General features: G+C 38.6%; 2 protein-coding genes across 4 annotated transcripts in view; one reads left to right on the forward strand and one right to left on the reverse strand.

The window, feature by feature from the left end:
• Positions 1–4,254, forward strand: part of LOC124164567 (cysteine sulfinic acid decarboxylase-like) — a 128,615-nt gene extending 124,361 nt beyond the window's left edge. The window contains exon 11 of the mRNA XM_046541947.1: positions 306–4,254. Coding sequence (XP_046397903.1) covers positions 306–488 — 183 coding nt within the window. The 3' untranslated portion in view covers positions 489–4,254. The remainder of the gene's footprint in view (positions 1–305) is intronic.
• The window catches only part of LOC124164566 (VPS35 endosomal protein-sorting factor-like), a 104,417-nt gene continuing 85,603 nt past the window's right edge, over positions 3,873–22,686 (reverse strand). For 2 of the 3 annotated variants that reach the window (XM_046541943.1, XM_046541944.1), the window contains exons 16-20: positions 22,098–22,252; positions 20,734–20,938; positions 14,155–14,288; positions 11,398–11,535; positions 3,873–4,443 (exon numbers count right to left, since the gene is read on the reverse strand). In XM_046541943.1, the coding sequence (XP_046397899.1) occupies positions 4,342–4,443; positions 11,398–11,535; positions 14,155–14,288; positions 20,734–20,938; positions 22,098–22,252 (734 nt within the window). In that variant the 3' untranslated portion in view covers positions 3,873–4,341. Of the gene's footprint in view, positions 4,444–11,397; positions 11,536–14,154; positions 14,289–14,708; positions 16,147–20,733; positions 20,939–22,097; positions 22,253–22,686 lie in introns of those variants that run through there. The other variant, XM_046541945.1, reaches the window with a different exon arrangement.

Below are 22,686 nucleotides of genomic sequence, written 5' to 3' on the forward strand. Positions count from 1 at the left end.
TGGAAATATGTACGCTTGAAAGATGGAAGGCTTCATGTTGGAGCAACTTGACTTTTCAGCCGTATTTATTAAATATATGTATTAATTATTATAAATTATATTTTTGCAATTATAGTATATATGTATTATCATAAAATACATGTATATTACTTTAATGAAAATATGTATTATATTCTATATCAAATATATGATACATATATTATTTATTATACATATATTATAATAAATAATAAATTTTCATTTCCAGTGCTTCTTATCTTATGTCTAGTACTACTTATGCATGTGAATTCTCTCTTGTATGCTAGGTGGCACCAAATTTAAAGAAGAAGATGATACTTCAAGGTAGCCTCATGATTGGATACCAGCCATTAAGCAATAAAGGCCTCCGCAACTTCTTCCGATTGGTCGTCACATGCCAGCCACCGCCCTCCCCTTCGCACATGGAATATGTTTTGCATGAGATTGAACGACTTGGGAAAGATTTGTAAATTTAAATATATATACCAAAGACTTAAGTGAACCAAAGACGAGCTATGAACAGGTGATAACATACAATGAAGATTTTTGCATCAAAATGCCAGTGAGATGCAGAATATCCTATCGGTGTGAGGAATTCTCATCGGGTTTTAAGTTTGAATTGGTTTAAATATATTTATAGCACTCCCTACAGATCATACCTTTATGGGGCCAATGTTTTATATTTATGTGATAATATTTTTATTTTTTTTCATTTCCTCCACAAATGAAAGAGAATTAGACAGTGTAAAATTGAAATTAAATTTCGCTGAAATAATGAGAATTATTTTATGTAATGTAATTATTTATGTCAAAAACCTATCTGAAAGTAATTATCTCCTACCTACTAATGTGTTCATTATTTTATGAAGTTGAAGATGTTCTTTTCAAATGGAAATTTCAACTTCCGAAGCGTCCATTGATACTCAAACAAAGTGCAATGTGATTGTGATTCTCAAATTTTAAGTTGTATTATTGATGGCCATATCTTATGAGTACATTATTGACTCACTTTTTGCATTCATCCAATTTTGTGGATATTTTATGTGATTTATATGGTTTATTTTAATAACACAATAAATTTATTCTATTTATGAAAAATAGAAATTTTGTAAGCGTCAAAGTGTTGATTTATCTTTGTATATTTGTTTGAATTTAAGAGCCCACATAAACTTTCTGGGACGCAAGGGCCTTTGAGTGAAAAATTAGCAGTTGGAATTCATTTTCCAAGCCTTTGTGGATACACTCCAACTCAAGCAAAGCCTTCACTTGACCATCTTTGAATTCTTTTCAAAGATTTTACAGTTGAGGACCTCAAATCCAAAATCCAGAAACGAAACAATATCCGTGGACATTTGGATCCTAGGTATCCGATCCGACCGTTCCTGTTATCAATTCTATTCTGACCCCAGAGCAATCAACCTCTTTTTTTTTAAGTGCAACAGACCCCTGATTATCCGGGTGTGGCTTAACCGTGCTGCGGATTATTCGTGCATGAGTTCACGCTCATTCGATGTTTTCCGCAATTCTTGTTCAATCGGACGCAAAAAGCAGCAGGATATCTGCATTTTAATTAGAGATGTGCGAAAAGTATCTGTGAATAATAGAAAGTATTCGATATTCGAGATCTCGAATAATTATGCTTTAAGTGCAATCTCGAATACTTAGAATTTCGTGCCATGCACTGTTGCATGCAAGTCGTTTGTATTTGACTAGAAATAACGTAGAGGACTCTAGTTGTTTAATGCATGCAGCCTTGTTTTAGGCAAGTTGACGAACTACATCAAATTTGCGGATAACGCCCGTTTCACATGCGGATGCGGACGGTCTGCGCTACGCACACGGGGCAGAGGGCGGTCGCCGTTGTTCACGCAGGCGTGGGGTCGAGCAGACGCGGATGCTGTTCACATGGGCACAGTGTCAGCTGTGTGTGGCTTGCCATGGTAGAAGGTCGTCAGATTGCCAAGCAACTACTATATATCACTGTAGAAAAAAAGGGGGTAAAGTGACCGTCAAAGGAGGTTTTGGGTCAACTCTATTGTGGAACGAAGAACATTAAAAACCACTTTAGTGACGATATTCACTGATCTACGCACTGATGAATATAATTTTTTCAGTTATTTACACAGTGTCAATTAGACTATCCATAACATGAAGACGCACTGCTATCTCCAAGCTCGCTCTAATTCTACTGACAAATCTACTTGGTCCGTCCGCACCAACCTCTGTCTGTGGCCCTTTCCGCGTGCGGATGGTCCGCGGGGCAGAGCAAAGGGGCGGATGGCTCCCCCACGGCCCCCACTCATGTGTGCTTAACTAAGCTTCCATTTACGTCAGTGGAACCTTATCCGGGCACGTAGCGCAGACCGTCCGCGTCCATGTCAAATGGGCTTAGAGTGGTGAATAGATAGATATCGTTTGTTCGTTGTGGGGGACCAAAAATGATTGGGGGAACACTCTGAAAACCCCCGATTTCCCCCAATGTGTGTATTTCAAGATTCCAATAAAGTTGCGATGATAAAAAATTAATAGTTTAGAGATAGATGACAAGTCTGTCTAAGCGATGTAACCCAACAAAAAAAGATACCTTCATAAAAGTGCAACCTAAAATAGCAGATGAACAGCAACGACAATCCATTAAGGATTTTGTTCAGAATAAAAGAGCTGATTTAAAAAAAATTATTTGGTGTATACCTTTTTATTTATATAATCATCAAGTGAAATAGAAGAATAACATTTACTGTGCCTTGTGCAATTCTAGTATTCGAAATTTGAGAAACTCGAGCCATGACTTGATATTTGAATTCAACATTTGAGTTAGAGAAATCCGCTATTCAACCCATCTCTAATTTTAATGCATGGCTACACCTGGTCTATTATTTCCATTAGAAACCTCTACATAAAAGGGAATTATTTAATGTATTTCCTTGCTGACAAGAAATGTTTCAAGTTTACTTGGACGTCTGATCTAGCATTGCAGATGACAATTGGCAGTGGAAAAAAACTCCATGAGTAATTCTTGAAGAGTCTTGAATGGCAAAGGAATCGCAAATGAAGAAAAATGTTATCGGCAATCATTATATTTATATGTCATATCGCAACCATGCAATTATTGCCATGGACTTCCACGCAGTTGAATACGGCTCAAGGGAGCCGGAAATTTCGTCGCACTTGGAGTCATGTGTACGTCGTGACTAGTCAAGGTGGAGAGGAAGGGAATACATAGTAGAAGTGAAGGCAGCAATGGAAGAAGAGACAGCGTGAGTCATAGCCAGGCACTTGCTTGCGCAGGCAGTTTGCCTAAAGCCCTGGTTTCCTACAGCCACTGCTGGGCCATGGGGTGATCGTGCCCTAGTTGCCATCACTGGAGTACGGTGTTCCTGTTTTCCTAGCGTCGTAGAGCGCAATTGTGCTCGGTGATCACGGATCTGCATCCCGGGCAACTTGTGCAAGAAGCAAATACGCGGCGTGGTGCCTGGCAGTGTGGCTTCCAACGTGGTGCTGTGCTTTTGAAGCATTCGTGCGATCCACGCATTGGAATCCATGACCTCGCAGCCATGGATGAGTGGTTTTCGGAAACTATCATAACATACTACACAGAGCAGTGAGAATACCAGTGGAATCACATAATTGCCGTAAAAAAAGATTGCAGTTGGGAAAAGAAAGCTGCTAATGTTTCTGGAAAACCATCTAAAAAAATATGAAATGTATGTAATATATACGTATATGATGAAAGTCACATGAAATTAAAGTGAATGTTTGGATTACTCATTTTTTCCCAATTATCCTCACTCATCATTAGCCTGGGAGTAAGCTCTACAAACTAGAAGTTTAAAGACATTATAAATTTGGTGAACTACAATAAACATATTCATATATTTTAAAAAATGAAACATTATTTACAATTTGACAGTGGGGTTTGAAGTGAAAAGACATTTTGATTCAGGAGTGAGAATGGCACATTGATGAGCCAAACAGCAGCAATGTGTTTGGCATTCACCTTCATTTGTGCATGGTTTACAAAAGGTACCTCAACACCTCCTTAATGCTTTGCACCACAAAATTTGGAATAACTCACAGTGTAATGCCCAAATGTATTTCATACAGTCCTTAAAAATAACCCACCGAGTTTCTTCCCGACCACATGAGAAAATCTTTGAGGTATGTAATGCTGTTAAACCTCTCCCATTGATGATAGTTTTTTTCCACAAAAGTGAGGAAACAGAGATTACACTTGCACTCACAAAAGCAAAAAAATAACTACAAAACAGGATCAACAATTATTAAATATCATTGGGAATTTACAACAATGAAAGTTGGAGAAGATTATGAACTTTCAGGAAGTAATTTTTCCAGTAAGGCGGAAAATCCATTTTGCTGGCTTTGCTTTCTACCAGCCCTCCTCTTCAAATAATCCAACGTTCTTGCCTAAAAATTAAATGACATACATTTAGTCAGCATAATTTCCATCCAAATGAGTCATGGAAAGGTAAAAAAACATACAACTTATAAAATAACTACCTACAAGAGCAAATTTCTTAGAATTTATTGGAATGGATCTTCAGCTTCAATGATCATTTTACATACCATTATTATATCACAGGTTCATAATTCTCAAGACTATTTGAATGAAATTTATGAGAGCCAGATATTCACAAAGGCAATGTGTGGGAAGAGACCAACATTCCCGCATTGATCATTTACCCGTATTCATCGTTTATTTCATCCATCCCCCAAAAAAATGATAGATTAAGGTTCCACTGCATTACAAAGAGAATAAGAACTTGCATCTCATAGCTAATGACAGGTACATATATGAAAGAGAACTACATACAGTCTTTTGATTCACCAGGGCAACATTTAGAATTTCAATGCAACAGGTTTCATTAACTGAACTAACGTACCTTCGTTAACTAATTCTTAACTAAGAAATTGTACCTGTGAATTGCATCAGATTATATAATTGGCAAGTTTTTTTTTAAAAATAGGCAAATCTGTTTTGGATTCTCCGAGCAGAGACATTTTTCTTGTGCACTATTCAGTCTAGCTTAGAGATGAAAATCAGAGTTCAATTCTGCAAGAATTGTGCAAGAAGTAAGATCTTCATGAAAAATATTTACCTGCACATAACTTGTGCTTATTTCTTAAAATTAAAGCCTGAATGTCCAACCCTGTGTTATAAGTGCATTCTACATATGTATTTCATTCCAATTTCTTGGTACATACACATACAAAGGGTCTTATTCATCAATTCGGTGTAGAATGTTTTCTTTGGGATATTGCATTAGAAAATTAGCAAGCCTAATAAAAAGAACTGTTAAAAGCAGCTAGTGATGTTCTAGTTGTAACCAGGGAAAGAATTACAGATGGGGATTTTTTCCTTCTCTATTCTCCTTTCGCCAAGCCAATCATTGTAATAGACCTTAAATTTATTCATATCTTTAGATTACGCTGAAGTGTTTGTTCAGAACAACATTCTCACCACATGATCAGTCACTTTGACTCTGACTGAATGCCTCACCTGGTGTGAATCCCACAAAAAACTAATCCACATGGTGTGATATGCCTAACGTCATTTGTATATCTTACAAGGAACCTGAACGGCTTAGGCAGTAGAACGAGACATGTGCTTCTTTTAGTTGACATCATTTTGCATTTCATTATGAAAACACTGAGCAATATGCCTACCATGAGTGGACTTGACGACATTGATGAGTTCATTTTTTGAACAAAATGCATTTATATTTCAGTCTTTTTTTAATACACCCATGCCTCGCATAGTACAATTTTAATATAGTGCAAATTCGTTCCTTGGGGAAACATCGCAATCCAGTATAGCCTAATCAAAACACTTTAACGCTTTCATAATAAAACGTGAACTTGCGCTAATAAGGAGACATCGCCAAAGTGATGTTCGGGATCTGGATGCGGATGTTATTTTCTGAAACTAGTATATGGGTAAGGTAGAAAAAGTGTCACGGCCTTCTTCCACATAGGCCCGGGTTCGACAGATATTCGTATGCAAAGATTTTGCGCAGCATGACGTCCCTTGAGTAAACGCTCCCTCTTAACTACGGCCGTGGTGGCGTGGTCTAGGTTGCTAGTCCCCTAACCTGTAGTGGGTGTCCCGGGTTCGAGTCTCAGTGTCGGCAATACTTTGTTCTCTCTTCTAATTTTTGTAATCACTGTTACAACTCATCCCCATTCATTTTATGTAATTACTTCACGATTTTTTTAAATTTTAATATCAATTTATGGATTTTAAACGAAACCTCGAATTGTGCCTCACTACGTGAATTAGAGGACGTATATAATGACTTACATGCAAATTTTTGGGGAATTTGATCATCCTTGCCCTAGCCATTGCTCCGACAGCCTCTTCGTACATTCGTTATCTCAAGTCTTTCTTCTCAACAAATAAACGCCATTGCCCATCCTCACATTCAGTCACTGACCCCAGCCAGTTTCACCTCCTACCCTTCCATTACAATGAGCCTGCTTTCCAGCAGCCTACTCAAGCCGTTTTCGAGGTCTTCTTTGATTAGCTTTTGCATCCGTTTTCACCCAATTTGGCGCCTCATTCAGGGAATATCAAGGGTCAGCTGTCGAGGGAAGTTTGCTGGGACGGACGTCTTTGAAGGACGCTAGAAGGCAGGTCATCAGGGAGGCATGGTGAGTGGAAGGACATCCTGTTGTAAGGATCGAGATTTGTTGGGAAGACAGTGGGTGGGCTGTGGAGAAAATCTAATGGAGGGAAAGCCTAGTGGAAATGATGTTTTGAATAAAAAACGTTGAAGCCGGAAAATACCGGTGTTTCAGAAATGGAAAAAAGACATTGAAAGTGGAGGCACATGCGTCAAACAACGGAGAACGATTCATGAATAGATGCACGTGAATTTCCATGTAATGTGCTCATCATATGCACCCATGCACACCTCTGCCTCGCATTAGTTAACCGATTGCACATCTATTCATTCATAGTTCCCTGGTTTTTGATGCGTGTGCCTACACTTTCAATGTCTTTTTTTCCATTTCTGAAGCACCAGTATTTTCCGGCTTCAACGTTTTTTATGTACCCACATGTAAGTACACATGAAATTGCTATCATTGTACACATATTAATAGTATTGCTTGCCTCAAATCTTCTTTTTTAATTATATATTAATCAAAAATCCATTGCTGAGCATTGGCCAAAAGTCTCATCTCAGGGTCGTCATTGGGTCCAGATAGCCGGCCTACTGAAGTAATTTATCTCATCTCCTTAACAGAATGACAATAGTTAATTTCGATCATTAATCAAGCGTGGAGCTAGTGGAAATGAGTTTTTTTTTCAGCAATACGGTTTGAGATGTAAATTTTGCCGTCATAGGTTATCGGGCGATTGACTTCCAGGTAAAGGGCCTCCAAGGTCATCGGGATTCATGGGGGAGAAATAGAGCGGTGGCCGAGTTGTGTATGAATAGCATCAACACCTGAAAGGGTCTGCTATAGAATCTCAAACACAATGGCTTCATTCCCTCCCAGCAGTCGTAGGCCCTCTGCATCTCAGGAATACAGTGCAGCAGTAGAAGGTGATTTTGATAGAGCCATACAGAGTAAAAACCAAGAGAACAATGGCAAAAAGTAGGAGTGCAGGAAGAAAAACCAAGAAGTCATCAAGAGAAACCATAAACCTAGAAGAGAAATTGAAAGAGGTCAATTGCTTTGAAAATGGAAAGCGTCAAAGCGATATTGTGTGGAAGTTTAAACTCACGATGCCTTATTCTGAATAAAGACGAAGTTAAAACATCAGTGACCTCAGCCGCACCAACTTCAACCAAGTGGTCAACACATATGGAAAGTTCATTGTGGATCTGAACATAAAGATGAGGGCGGTAATCGCTCTGAGACATTTAGTGAAAGCTCCGGTTGGTTCCAGAATTTTAAACGGCAAGCAGGCATTTTCAGTGCGGCGATATCAAGTGAATCAGCAAGTGTTGATAGCACAGTCACCGCAACGTTTTCTGATGAACTCCAAGCTGTGATTGACAGCGGCTCTTTTCCCCCTCAACTAGTTTTTAGTGTTGACGAGACGATATTGTTTTGGAAAAGAATGCAATCTTGTTTATTCATTGTCAGGGAAGGAAAACTGGGTCAGGTTTCAAGGCATTTAAAGACTTTCACATAGCTGCTAATGCCTCGGAGGACTTCAAATTAAAATGATTCATAAACTCCGCTAGCTATGAAATGGCATTCAAAGTAGCATTTGCCTGTCATTTCGATGAGCGATAAAAGGGCCTGGGTGACACAATAATTGTTTTTAGACTGGTTTGAAAAATCGTCAACTGCCGGCAATGTATTACGAACCCCTGAGATAGTAGATGTTAGCCCACCCGCATGGCAGGACGGAATTTCAAAAGTACATACAAACTTTTTTTTGACCTGAATAAAAGTCTTTAAATGCATGCCTACTATCTTTAAAGATATTTTAAACACTAAACATTTATAAAAATAAGGTTTTCTAAGGCTACTTATCGGAATATATATGGTTTAGAGGAAATTCGATACCCAACACTTATGCTACCAGGAACGCATCCCTATCTTCCCAATGTTAAAACACTCTCATATAACGCAAATTCGTATAGATCAAAGACCGTAAGGAATGTATCACTTGAGCTATATGAGGCATGGGTGTATCTGTAACTATGCTCTTCTACTTTAAATTGGCTGAAAATATTTTCACAGATGCATTAGTTTCAAGTGCATATTTTTCTCATTTCATATTTTTGTTATTTTGTGTTGGCTCACACTTTGCAAAATGTTTTTTTCTTCAATTAAAAAGCTATTTTTAACGTTAGAAATGAAGCCAAAGAAACATGAAAAATATGCCTTATTACCCAGGTGAGGTCATACAGTAAACTCTTGATTACATGAAGTCAGCGGGACCGGAAAATTGGAACTTGTCATATCAAATTTCGTAATTTCGAACCTTTTTAATAAGTCGCAAAAATATGTTTGCTTTTGTTCCCATGGCCCTTCTTCTGTCTTTATTGGCCTTGTTCAACATTTTCAGTGGCTATTTACGATGGAATTTTTAAAAATACTCTTTTTTATTGATTTTATGCTGTGAAAGATACTGATTGAATGCTAGGTAATTTTCACGAGAGTAAACTAATCATTTACCTGCATTTATACTGGCATTTAGTTTTATTATAGCCAACAGAAATCCAACAATTACAGTAATGAAGTAAATTTTCAAGGATATCCCCACCCCAACAAAGTGGCTAACAGACACATAGTTTATACATTAATAGTATTGCAAATGATGGGAAAAATCAGATCGATAATCGCCAAATCGATATACTAATGATTATGGTGGCATTTTTCACTCAATGTAGTTCACTTTCAGAACAAACCTTAGCCAACTTAAAATATCAGTCAGATACCAAGTCCAAAAAACCAAGTTAAGCCAAGATGGTGGAACTTTGACCACGCTCCAAACTGGGAAACAGCCAACACCTCCACACATGTACGACCTGCTTGCTTGCGTGGAAAGGACAAAGCAAACAACTAGTTGCCATTGAAAGTCTGCAGAGAAGAAGAGAGACAATTGGTCATCCTGTAGGTATCAACGACATTGACGACGAAGGAGTTATCTTCAATTGAATCATTGGCTGAGAAGTAGATGGAACGCCTTACCCAGACAGAAGCCCGAGAAGAATTTAATTTGATCATTCTTTAGTTTTTCTTTCTCCCTTCCGCAATAATATTTATTTCCCTTTATGGCACACCTATGTCTAGTGCTAAAACTAAAACATCTTTTTACAATATCAACGTTACATAGCATCACTTTAAATGTGGTGAAGAATGAAACCCAAAAACTTTAGAAGGCCAATGTATGAATGTATAATTTTCAAGAGTACAGGAATGTAAACCAACATAGCTAAATTATCCATATATGTAGTAGTTTAATAAAACAAAAAAATAAGCTCTTAATTTCAGATTGACGTCTTGTTTTGGCTTAATCTTTAAAAATATTAAGCAGATTGCAAATTTTATAATTCCATGGAGATAAAATAATTATTTAAAAAATGGTATTTCATTTAGCTTTCCCCAATATGCGACTCGAGCTTCCTAACAAGACTTGGCCAAAATGATTAGGGCCAACTACAGGATTAGTGAGGTAGGTAACCCAGCCGTGTCTATCGGTGAATGGAGTGGAAGCGATTCTAATCTAAAAAGTCTCACAGGAGCTAGGGAAGACTAAACATATGTCACGAAATGACAAAATATGTGTTGAAGCCAATAAAATGAATGTGTATAACTAAGTTTTCCTCTTCATTTGAAGTGGGTGGGGTAAATAAGAGGTGAAAGGGTGAAAGTGGGGAGTTTCCTCACTTTCATCTTCGTCTTCACCACTGTCATGCATGTCTAGTCCTGGCCGCTGCTTCAACTCCACCGTTTGCTGCTTAGACACTCGCAAGGCACCAACTGAAGCCCTTTGCACGATCTCCCATGAATTTAGTTCAAGCCCATTCTGTAGGATTCAGCACTTCCAGGACGAAAAACAGTCAGACGCTGCCTCCCACGAGGATAGGTAGCAAGCTGGTGATGCAAAAACTTATTTCATGGAATCATCAAATCCCCATTGAAATTGGCAATAGAGGAGCCATTTTGCCCTCAATATGGGCTGGTGTATAAAATGTTATATCATCGGTGATATCCTTACTACCTCTCCCCACCTCTAGTCAGCCACAATATTTCTACAGAACTCCTACTTCCCCTCAATGCCTACCATAAGATATAAGGCGAACCCTTTCATTCCAAAGATGCACTATCATCTACGAAACCCCGTGAAACCTTCCATACATGTTAAACTACAAAGTATTGTCGACATGATGTTTACGAGAATGCATGTATATAGGGAAATTGTGCCAGCCACAATAATTTTACTGAACTCCTACTTCTCCTCAATTCCCAACCATAAGTTTTTAGGGGAACCCTTTCCCTCCAAAGTTGCACTATCATTTACGATTTCACACTTTGATGTACAACAGTCAGAAGCACTGATTTTTTTGCTGCTTTCGCTGGAATAACTAGTTTTGTTGACAAATTTTTTGCTACAGTTTGTATAAACGAAGTCCATTTGCTCCTGGAGACTGAGCCCAGTGTTTGTAATTTCAAAAAATTTTGTACTTTCAAAACTTTGTGTTATCGAATAGGCCATGTATTTACCATAGGCTATGATAGGTATTTGCCTTTAGGCTTGCTATATGCTGATAAATGCTGTAATCATTGAAATGACATTTTTTTAAATATGTAATCATCCATGCTATAAATTATATGTAGGGAGACATTAAGTGGAATGTTAAATAATATAAAAATCTGTGAGACATAACTTACGGATAATTTCTGATCCGGAGCGAAACTGGAGCGCGAGTGAGCAAGGTGCCAGAGGGAGAGGGCGAGAGAGAGCATGGCAGGGTCGCCAACGTCGCCAAACAGAGTCACACGATGGAAGAGCTCAAATGAAAGGTGGGCCTGGAATAAAAACACCCAAATCACACCCATCAGTAAAAACTAACAAAACAGAAAAGAAATAAATGCACAGATTGTAAACTGATGCTTGTTTTAATAGGTACTTTTGGAAACTGCCATGGTATTCACTTATGGAACCAAATTAGAAAGACTCTGACCTAAAAGTGAGGAAAGGCACAGACTAGTGTAAGGATTAATAAAATATCTCGCAGAATGCCTTCAAACTCACCATTTATCTTATATATTCATTTTGTGAGGGAAGGCCCTGCACCTTCCGCTTACCCTGGTGGATATTCCATACCTCCCAGTATTTGCTAACCTAAACCCCCCCCTCCACCCTTAATTCTTAGCTGTGCCCCCAATGGGGATCACTAACTTTTGACAATTTGACAAAAGAATACAAAATAGTTAAATGGTGAATCAGGTTTCACTTGCTACAGCATCATCACAACCTATAACCCAGTGCTACCAAAGTTGTTTTACATCTCTTTGTGAAAGAGGAAAAATGTTTTTGATTTACTGGTGATGCCTTGAGGACAGCTTAAAAAAGTAATTTCCAAAGTAACCCTTTAGAAAACAGGTTTGCTTCCCGGTCCAATCCAACTATTTGTTGAAAAGAATTTCTTTCCTTGTTGTTTGTACCTTTGAACCCATGTTCATGACTGAATTTAAGGTAGCTATTTCATGCAGTGCTTCCATTTAAATGACTCCCACAATCTAGGATCAGAAATTATGCATGGTGGTCGCCAAACACTAAAAGCCCAAGTCTTTTTCATTTTTTTCTTTTAAGTTACACTTTAGATCAATTATCTAAATGTCATGGAAATTCCATGGGAGTTAAAGAATTTGATTTTTTGTATAAAAAATTATATTCTTCATGCAATAGTTATAAAATTGTTTAGGAATAACATTAGTACTTGAAAGCATTAACATTTAGTCATAGAAATCAGCAAACACATCACAATCAAATTTATAAAGATTTTAGCTCTTGAGTAACAAATTAAGAGTAGATAAAGTATGAGTTAATACATTCATTAGACTTACAGCTTTTAACATAAAAACTAGAGGTGCATGAATAGTATCTGCAAATACTTGAATATCTTGAATTTTAGAAAGTATTCGATATTCGAGATACCGAATAATTATGCTAAAAGTACGACCTCGAATACTTTGAATTTCGCACCATACACTGTCATATGCACGTCATTGGTAGTTGACTCAGAAAAACGTAGAGGACTCTAGTCGTTTAGTGCATGCAGCGCCGTTATAGGCAAGTTGATGAACTACATCGATTTCGTGGATAAAAGTGGTGAAAAGATATCGTTCGACGTGGGCAACCAAAAATGATCGGGGGAAAAAATCCAAAAATCCCCGGTTTCCCCCATGAAACCCCTCAAAAAAATATTGGCTTTTGGGATACCTTGCGTAACACATTCAGCTACTGCTCCCAAACCGTTCCACTCATAAGAAAGACCAACATGATTTCAAAGACTGCAAGAATGCGGGCTTCCCCTGACATTTGTTGGGTTTTTTTATGCCAAACAACGGCTCCACAATGATATGCTGTTTTTTACTATTACTTTAATTAAAATTTGGATCCTCTTTCAACTTTTATACATCAAAGTTAAAAGGATCGAAATTTTCATTAAAATAATAGTAAAAAACGGCTTATGCATGGGCCCCTGGCTGAATGTATACATACCATCAATACACTAACATTCAAAAAATTATTTTCACCGCTTCTCATTCTATTTTCATCCAGGATGAACCCACAGGATGGAACTCCCTTTTTCCAATGATGAGGTGTCTTCCGGAACAGAAGCAAGCCATAACATTAGCTGCCTCTAGCCTGAGTTTTAATGTAGACATAACTCCACAGCCACAGTGCGATGCTATCAAGTAATTGATTGATGTTCTGGATGTTTTCGAAGGAGCATCATTTCTTGCTATTGGAAGTGCAGTCACAGTTTCTTTAAGTAATCCCCCTTGTGAATAGCATTATTAATTTCCTAGAAACTAAGTAGTTTTCGCATGGTCATCCACAAGGTTTCGAATGATTTGCCTTTTTCCATTAAAAGTCGGTTTGAATTTTTGGAAAAAGAACATTTATGTATTCACTTTTGCCACAATTCTTGAAATACAATTCAAAATCAGTGATTTCCAAGATTCAAATAAAGTTGAGACGATAAAAAATCAGTTGGAGATGACAAGTCTGTCTAAGCAATGTCAACCAACAAAAACAGATACCTAAGGAAAAGTGCAACCGAAAATAACTGAAGTAAAGCAACAACAATCAATGAGGGGGATTTATTCAAAATAAAAAAGTTAATTTTTAAAATGTATTTGATGTATACCTTTTTATTTATACATTCATCAAGTGAAATAGAAGAAAAACGTATATTTAATATGCTCTTCGCAATTCTAGTATTCGAGGTAATCGAATATTCGAGCAATGATTTAATATTCGAATTCGATATTCGAGTTCGAGAAATCTGCTATTCAACCCATCTCTAACAAAAACATACGTGCTTAAATAGCAAGCATACTAATTAAATTAAAATGAAACAAAGACACCTCTCCTCCCACTGCTCCATGGCGCTTGGTTGACATGGACTCACTCACCAGCTCTTTCCACTGATGAGTCTCACCGAGGTAGTGCAAATGTGAGAGCACTTCCACCAGAACTCTGCTACACATGCGCTCAACCTCTTGAACAAATTTAGGGTCGCCACCGTAGAGAACGTCATTCGAGTCCACTATAGTCCATTGGGAAGACAAAACATCAAATGTTAAAATGTCAGATTATGACAAATGCGATGCACCTCGAGTTAAACTGGTAGGGAAAGTGAGCAAGAAGTACATTATGGAAAAAGGATATCTCTTGCTATAAAATTTAATGTGCATTCAAATTGAAAAACAAATTGAGCAGTGCCACACTAGCCGCGGACAATGGAGGTTCGATATTATCTATAGAGTTGGAAAGAGATAAATTTGAATGGCATTTCTATCCCTCGAAATCATTTAATTACTGCATCATTCAAAGAAAATTATACCGTAAATAGGGCAGGTTTGATACCAAATGAAATGTGCAGCTCACGTTAGACATGAAATCCAAACTTCCATTTCATTTCATTTGTCAATTAGCAAATCCATCAAAGTATATTTTTGTACCATCATAGCAATAGTCTTTTACTGGGACATAATAAACGTGTAAATTATTCAAACAATTTGCCACAACATCGTTGCAAATAATGGCACTACCCATTACACCAGAAGACTGATTTGTTCACAGGTTCTTTCCAGAGCAATGACTCATAAAAATTGGCATGAAACACTCTTGCCAGTAGAGAAGGAGTTGGCACACTGGTACATAATCACGTGGGCTGCTCACTGAAATATGTTATTCCCGAGTAGTTGTTTAAATCTTGCAGAAGGAAATTTTTTTTCACTGGCACAAAATAGCAATAAAATATTCATCCTCCCAATATTAATGTGTTTATGTACCACTGCTATCACTATTCATGGCAAAAATTCATTTTTTTCTGCAAAAATCATATCCCACATCTGATTTCACAATGAACCTCTAAAAATTTTCAGGTCGGTATTCAAGTCCTATATCATGCCACCCAAATCAATTCACACCTTTAAGGGAAAATGTGACTGTCTTTCACTCTGTGTGCAGCTGTGAACAATATAAAACATAGAAATTGCTTGTTTCTTACACTTTCACCACACTATTTTCAGCTAATCAGTAGAGCTTTTATCTTTCTACAAATACATATTGCGATTTTTTCTTTCCATTTTCATCACTACAGGTTGAAGAAGGTGAAAAAAAAACTCAAGTCGTAGGAGTTCATAATGACCCAGCCAATCTTGTGCAGAAGCTAGTTCTTTCAAGAAAAGGATTCTCTCAATCCTTATTTCGAATAGTATTTGTAAAATTCACTATCATAATAGATTATGCGAGCAACACCTTGGCCAAATATGTACATAGAAGCTCATTCCAATAAGGGTAATAAATAATCCAACATGCGGAAGTCTTCATCATCTTTCAATCGCTGCACAAGATAATAAAAAATTGGTGGACAATATGACTACAAATAATAAATCTAAATTATGCCTTTGGTGCCCTCCCCCGTCATTCTCTCAATTGTTCGGCCTCTCTCCCCCACATATATATTTGCCGCATTCACAAGAACTCCCGTTGTCTTCAGGCTGATAGGATCTTTCACCCTCACCAATCTGTGCCTTAATTTAGGGGGTGGCAGATGGGTGGTTTGGATGTTACCACAGCATTAACAGACTGAGAGGAATAATATTCACCAAGAAAAATTATATTTGTTTATAATTTTGTATTGCTTTGACCAATTTGGTGGGGTATAATTTTCAAAGTAACGCTAGGGATTCAAACAGTACGTAATGAGTACATAGCAGGAAACCACTTTCAGCAACCACAGCTGTCATGCATTTCTGATCCCATAATGAAGTAAAAAGTTGTTTTCGCAGCAGTGCAATTATGATTATGGCTTCAAGATAGTACGGAGTAGAAAATGATCCAAAGGAAACTGACTCTTCATATGGTTCCCTGAGGTTTTTCCTCTTCCAAAAAATACACTATAAAGAAAGTTAAATCATAATTAGGGCAAGAATTATATGTAGCTTCTCACACATAAAAATCTTACCTACCAAAATTTTTTTTCTAGAGCTCATGAAATGCAACATAAGATTCAAAAGACTTATGAAAGTTAGGAAGGCGAAGAAATGGAACGTAGAAGCCCTGAAGGGGAGTATGAGGAGAGAATATCAGGAACTAGTGGACATTAGTATACGGGAGATTCAAAGTAGTAAGACTGTTGAGGAAAGATGGGATAATATTAAAACGGGAATAGTCAAAGTGGCGGAAAAGTCAATTGGTTACGTTGACAGTAGAAGGATAAAGAAGCCGTGGATAACGGAGAACATGATAAGGGAAATGGAGGAGAGGAGGAAGTGGAAGAACATGGGCACAGAACAGGGAAGAAGAATGTATAGGGAATTGAATAATCGATTACGACGTGAAACTAAGAGGGCATGGGATGCTTGGTGGAAAAGACAGTGTGAGGAAATGGAAAAGTTCCAGAAGGATGGAGAAATAGGCGCGTTGTACGCCAAAGTTAAGTCGCTATCGGGCGGCAAAAGAGGACAAGCCATGTCTAAAATTAAGGCTAAAGATGGGAGGATGCTAACTGAGCGAGGAGAGGTACAGAGTAGATGGAAGGAATACGTGGAGGACCTGTATGACGGAATGAACAGACCAGAGAGATTGACTCTAGAGGAGGAAAGTGCAGTGGAGGAGGATAATCTTGGGCCGGGGATATTAGATTCGGAAATAGAGAGAGCACTTCGTGATATGAAGGCTAGGAAAGCAGTAGGCATGGACAATATCCCGTGTGAGCTTCTGAAGAATCTAGGGAAGGAAGGTAAGAAAAGGTTTTTCGAACTAGTGCACAGGATCTATGAGGAGGGATGCTGGCCGGAAGATTTCGTGAAGACGGTTTTAATTCCGCTTCCGAAAAAGAAGAAAGCTGTTGAATGTGGAGATTATAGGACTATCAGCCTAATATCGCACGCAGCGAAAGTGGTGCTGAGGATATTGAACAGACGAATGGAGGCGAGGGCAAACGAGTATTTGGGCGAAGATCAATTTGGTTTCAGAAAGGGGAAGTCAACTCGTGATGCAATAGCAATAATGAGGTCCCTCGTGGAGAGGAACCTAGAATATGACCAGGACGTATATGTGTGTTTCGTGGATTTTGAAAAAGCGTTTGATAGGGTGAACTGGGTAAAGTTAATGGATATTCTCAAGAGAATAGGTGTAGACTGGAGGGATAGACGACTGATTCGTAATCTGTATATGGCCCAGACTGCGCAAGTGAGGATAGCAGATGGAGAATCTGGGTGGACAAGCATTGGCCGAGGTGTGAGGCAAGGCTGTCCTCTATCGCCGCTGCTCTTTAACGTGTACGCTGAAGAGATGGTAAGGGAAGCATGGGATGAGTTAGAAGCTGGGATAAAAGTAGGAGGAATGATGTTCAAATCAGTGAGATTCGCAGACGACCAGGCGTTGATCAGCCAGTCAGCTAGGGGGCTTCAGGCTCTAGTGGATGCGTTATACGAACGTTGCGAGGAGTATGGGATGAGGATTAATCACAAGAAAACTAAGGTTATGCAGTTTTGTAAAGCATCACGAGCGAGGAATGTGAGAGTCAAGATAAAGGTGGGTGGTGATAAACTTGAGCAGGTTGAACAATTCAACTATTTAGGCAGTACCTTAGAGGAAAACGGATACAGTAGTAAGGACATCAGGAAGAGAATTGCATTAGAGAAGGAGGCGTTCATGAAAAGGAAGGAGCTTCTGAGAGGATCGTTGTGTAAGAGTTTAAAGAAAAGGTTAGGGAAGAGTTTGATCTGGAGTGTAGCTCTCTACGGTGCGGAAACGTGGACACTGAGGAAAGAAGACGAGAGAAGATTGGAGGCATTCGAGATGTGGGTATGGAGAAGAATGGAGAGGGTGAAATGGACGGAGAGGAAAAGGAACGACGAAGTGCTGGATATGGTTGGCGAGGAGAGGCAGCTTTTAGATGAGATACGGAGGAGAAGGTATGGATGAAGTTAGTGCTTAGTGGTGAGGGGATGCTGAAAATGGTGCTAGAGGGTCGAATGTTAGGGAAACGAGGGAGGGGAAGGAGAAGAATAGGATTTTTAGATAGATTGAAAGAGAGTAGGCCTTACTGTGAGTTAAAGAAGGCAGTGCTGGAAGGAAAGGGAGGCTCCCAGATTACTTCTATAGTACTCCATGGAAACCTACCTTAATCGGTAGAATACTATAATAAATAAATTATAGCATTATTACATGAACCAAAATTTTTATAACTTTCGGTTTGATGCCAGGGAATCAATGTTAGCAAACCACACGCCGAAAGCTTAAAATGAAGAACACTGAAAAAAAAATTGCAAGTGAACACCTTGCAAGTGCAAAGGCTGCTTGACAAGGAGTTTTTATGCTTGGGGTGTCATCGGAAGAGGTAATGCACATGCAACTGAGCAAACGTCATTCCTGAGCAAGAGATGGAAGACACGTAGCAGGAAGGGAAAACAGTAAGTGGCCTCCTGTACATATTTCCAAAGCAGTCTGCAGGCTGCAGCATTCCTTCTACCATTGAGTTAACTATCTCAAGGCTTCCTATTTGCTAATTTCTTTTTGTAAAATTAAAAAATCCTGGATTTTTTTCAGATTTGGATCGGATCCTAGATTTTCGGAGCCTGATCTTCGGATATTTCCAGATCCAAATGCATTTTCAAATCCTACTATAAAACGAAGAACATAATTATTCAAGATTCTCCTGGGTACATACAATCAAGGGAATGCTATTTAGATTTGCATACACATTTTCATATTTTTACCAATTGAAAATCATTTTTACCAGCTTTCAATTTACTTTTTACAAATGATAAAATCTGTACACACTCAGGATATAAACTGTTATGCTAGCGTTTGGAAATGAAACTAGGTTTCCATCTTCGGAAAAACCATTGAATGAGTTTTAATATTCCCCACACAAGTTTCCCTCAAATTTTGTCACTTTCTCATCGCATACTGACTTATGTTTCACCCGCAAATGCTTCAGTAGTGGTGAGGTAGATTTTGCACTTCCTCACGATAATTTCACGTCACAGTGCTACACATGGTTCCACATGGTTCTCTTTATACCAATAAAAATGTTTCCAAACAATGAAAGACATTTGTGTCAGTATATCATTAAATTAAATTGCAACTGCAAAATTTGCAACACAATTAACAATGTTTATAACAACATTAGAGTCACGTGCGATGAGTTGCAGGAGCTGCCCTCAGCGAGAGGAAGGGGTGGGCAGCGTAAGCGTTTAAAGGATAGGTGGAGGGGAAGGAGCCCGCTCCCCTGGTCTTTCAAGCAAAGAGGCTACAAATGAGGGAGTCAAGGACGAACATGTCAGATCTCACTATTTTGTGACGTCGTTGCCTTCAAAGCAAAGCCGCACAACCTATTTGATGTATACAGTTGGCGCTTCCAGGCCGTATCTTCTTGTACCCCTGTTTCTTTGAAAATCGTGCTGTTTGGACAATGTTGAATATTGGTATAGTTTTGTTGAAACTAAAAGAACTTCGTTTCAATCAATTTTGAGCTAAATAAAACCTAAATATGTTAGGTCTCATTCTTTTTTTTAATCTTGTGAACATCATCCAATTGCCAAAAACTATCTTTGGGTCCAGTAAGTCGCTCACCCAGCATTTGTTCTCCAGAAACACAGAATTGAAGCAGGTAAGATGAAAAATGTCAGTTGGCCAAACTGGGTTGGGATGAAACATGCTTCGATTGCTCTCATGTAACTTGATATTTTCCTTCAAAGATAATGATTTATGGTTTGTGTGATCTCGGAAACAAAAAAAAAAACATCAGACGCACAGGCTGATGGAGGGTCATGGGTGTTTTTTCTTAAATCTGCAACGCAGTCACTTTTGACGTGGTAATCATCCTATGGCATTGAGATTCTCCCGATGTTTTTTCATCCTCTTTGAAAGAGTCACACTATGTGCCTTTTGTATTTTGTCATAAAAATTTCCACGGCTGAAATTCTGTCACATTACCCCTACAAGAGCTTTTAAACAAAATGGTTCATGAGAAGGAAAAGCATCGCATTGCAATGGCGCATGCGAAGGTAGGATAAGAACTCTTTCCACTCCTTTGTATGGGATGTTGAATTCACTAAAGCATAAATCAACCATTTTGGATCCAGATCTGATTCATTCAACGAATTTGGATCTGAAGTATCCCATGGAGGGCAAAAACAGCGTATACATATTTAAATCCAAGGCATCTGATCTGACCATCCCTTGTAATAGTCATTCAGCAGGGCTACAAATGCTCCCAAGATATCTCAATAAAATTATGCTTAATTGCTGTTTAAGATTTAAAAGAATCTAAGTTAATCACCTATAGGGATTAAATATTACTCAACTGTCAAAGTAGGGGAAGAAAATGGATTGGCCATTTCATGTAAAGTGGCCTTATCAATGGAAACCAGTTGTACATAAAAAATAATCACTGGATGCCACCATTTTATTTCCATCATGGAACTCTTTATCACATCAAATTGCCATCTAGTTTTGACGAAATGATTTACCTTTGTCCACTCGGTACAGGTACGTTTCCTGAGTAGCAGATGAGAGCATCTGGAGGACATTCAAGTACACCATGGCTTGCGACATACTTCCTCTTTTGGTGTCACTGCTGTTAGCTCCAGCACCAGGGGAACCAAGCCAAGAGTAATGTTGGACAACATTCAGCAAGCCTCGAGTCAGATACAGCACACCTTGCTCTGGAGGGTCCTGCAAGTTGAAAAGGAATCACCTTCATTAGGAATTATTTGAATTTAATATACGTCTACATCTACCCCCACAAGCACCTAAAAAGCCAGGTGGCAGGGGGTGTTAGGGCACCAGCCATCTAAATATAAAAAGCATATGCTCAAACAAGATTATGACTAGCATTTATTGAAGTCCTTTGTGGCCCGGGAGAAAAACAAATTCCCATATTTATCCGTTCGGCAAAATATCTCTCTTATGGTACGGTATTTGGAGGCGGTGACCGGCAGCTGAGGTCATTTGCGCCATGAGGGAAGGGGAATGTGGAAGAAAGGGTGAAGAGAAACCAAGCGTCGGCATTAGCCTGCTCTTAACGAAAGGTAACAAGGGGACCAGGGCTTAACGTCCCATCTGACAGACGGAGTTTTGCGCTTGAAATGTCCTCCGCACAACATTCAAGCAGGGATCGGGCAGTCTCTGAAAATTCTCTGCCACCACCGGGATTTGAACCCAAGCCCGCCAGGTGGGAAGCCAACACTCTAGCCACAACACCAACCTGATCCCCAATATTTCTCTTGATTTATCGCTTCTGTCAGACCTGGAAATATAGAGGGGCTCTAATATCATGTTCTCTGTGTCACTCTTAAAGATATCCATTCTCAATTGTTCAAGTAATCTAAGCCTTGCGCGCAGCCTCCGAGTCTCCAACGGCTCCCAGGCTAATTCGCTTAACATCTGGGTAATGATGTCTGTACGCCCGAAGCAGTTTTTGACGAAACCCGCAACCTTTCTTTGTATTTTATTCAGTTCGCGGATTAAGTCTTTCTGCACCGGTTCCCATGTGCTCGCTGCATATTCAAGGTGCGGTCGGACAAATACCCGAATATCCGAAGATCCGGCTCTGAAAATCAAGGATCCAATTCAGATCAAAAAAAAATCAAGGATCCGTCCATCTCTAATGCTTACCAGTGACAGCATAACATTTGAAAACAAACATTTAAATGACAGCTGGGAAAAGAAGTCTTCCTCCATTTTTTTGCAAATCAACTGACATTTAAAGTATAGCAATGAGGGATTACGAGGGTAACATTACTCGGGTTTCGCACCGGGTTTTAGCGAGAAAACTTCACTGCAATTGTTCACCGGGAAAAAAACCAAAAATTATACATATAACGTTACTCACTGGCACCACCAGCAGTGTGGACAGGAACTGAGACAGGTATCCAACGAGGAAAGGTTCAGATGACCTCTGCTTGCCTCCTGTCCCTTCTCCGACACTCTCCATGTATGGGGGGACTTCAGGAATAAGGCTTAGAGCTGCTTTGAAGCAAGCATCGGCTAGTCATTTAGAAAGCAAAAGAAGAACAATACAGGCAGCAATTCGTGGAGTTGCTAAGAGAAATTATCATAACAATGAACCACTACCTTTCCAGTACAACAGACAGATGACAATGTATGTTATTATTTGGGATAGGTTGGTTCAATTACACCAGTTCTTGAGGTTAAAATCAGAATCTGAACTAAAATAAAAAATAATTGGTACCAAAATTAATGGCCCAAAATACTATTTATAGAGGTTTTCATAATTTACATATTACATATGCACTTTAATGAGTGATTTCATAGATAAAATCACAAATGAGTGATTTCATAGATAAAATCACTTGCATGATAACTTGATGTGTTATTTTAGGCAGGGTAAATATATAACCCACTAAAAATATGTAATTATTAGACCCTTGAAAATTATTCAAAGAATGGGAAACAAAATT

This window comes from Ischnura elegans, chromosome 8 (assembly GCF_921293095.1).
Source record: "Ischnura elegans chromosome 8, ioIscEleg1.1, whole genome shotgun sequence".
NCBI classification, from domain to species: Eukaryota; Metazoa; Arthropoda; class Insecta; order Odonata; family Coenagrionidae; genus Ischnura; species Ischnura elegans.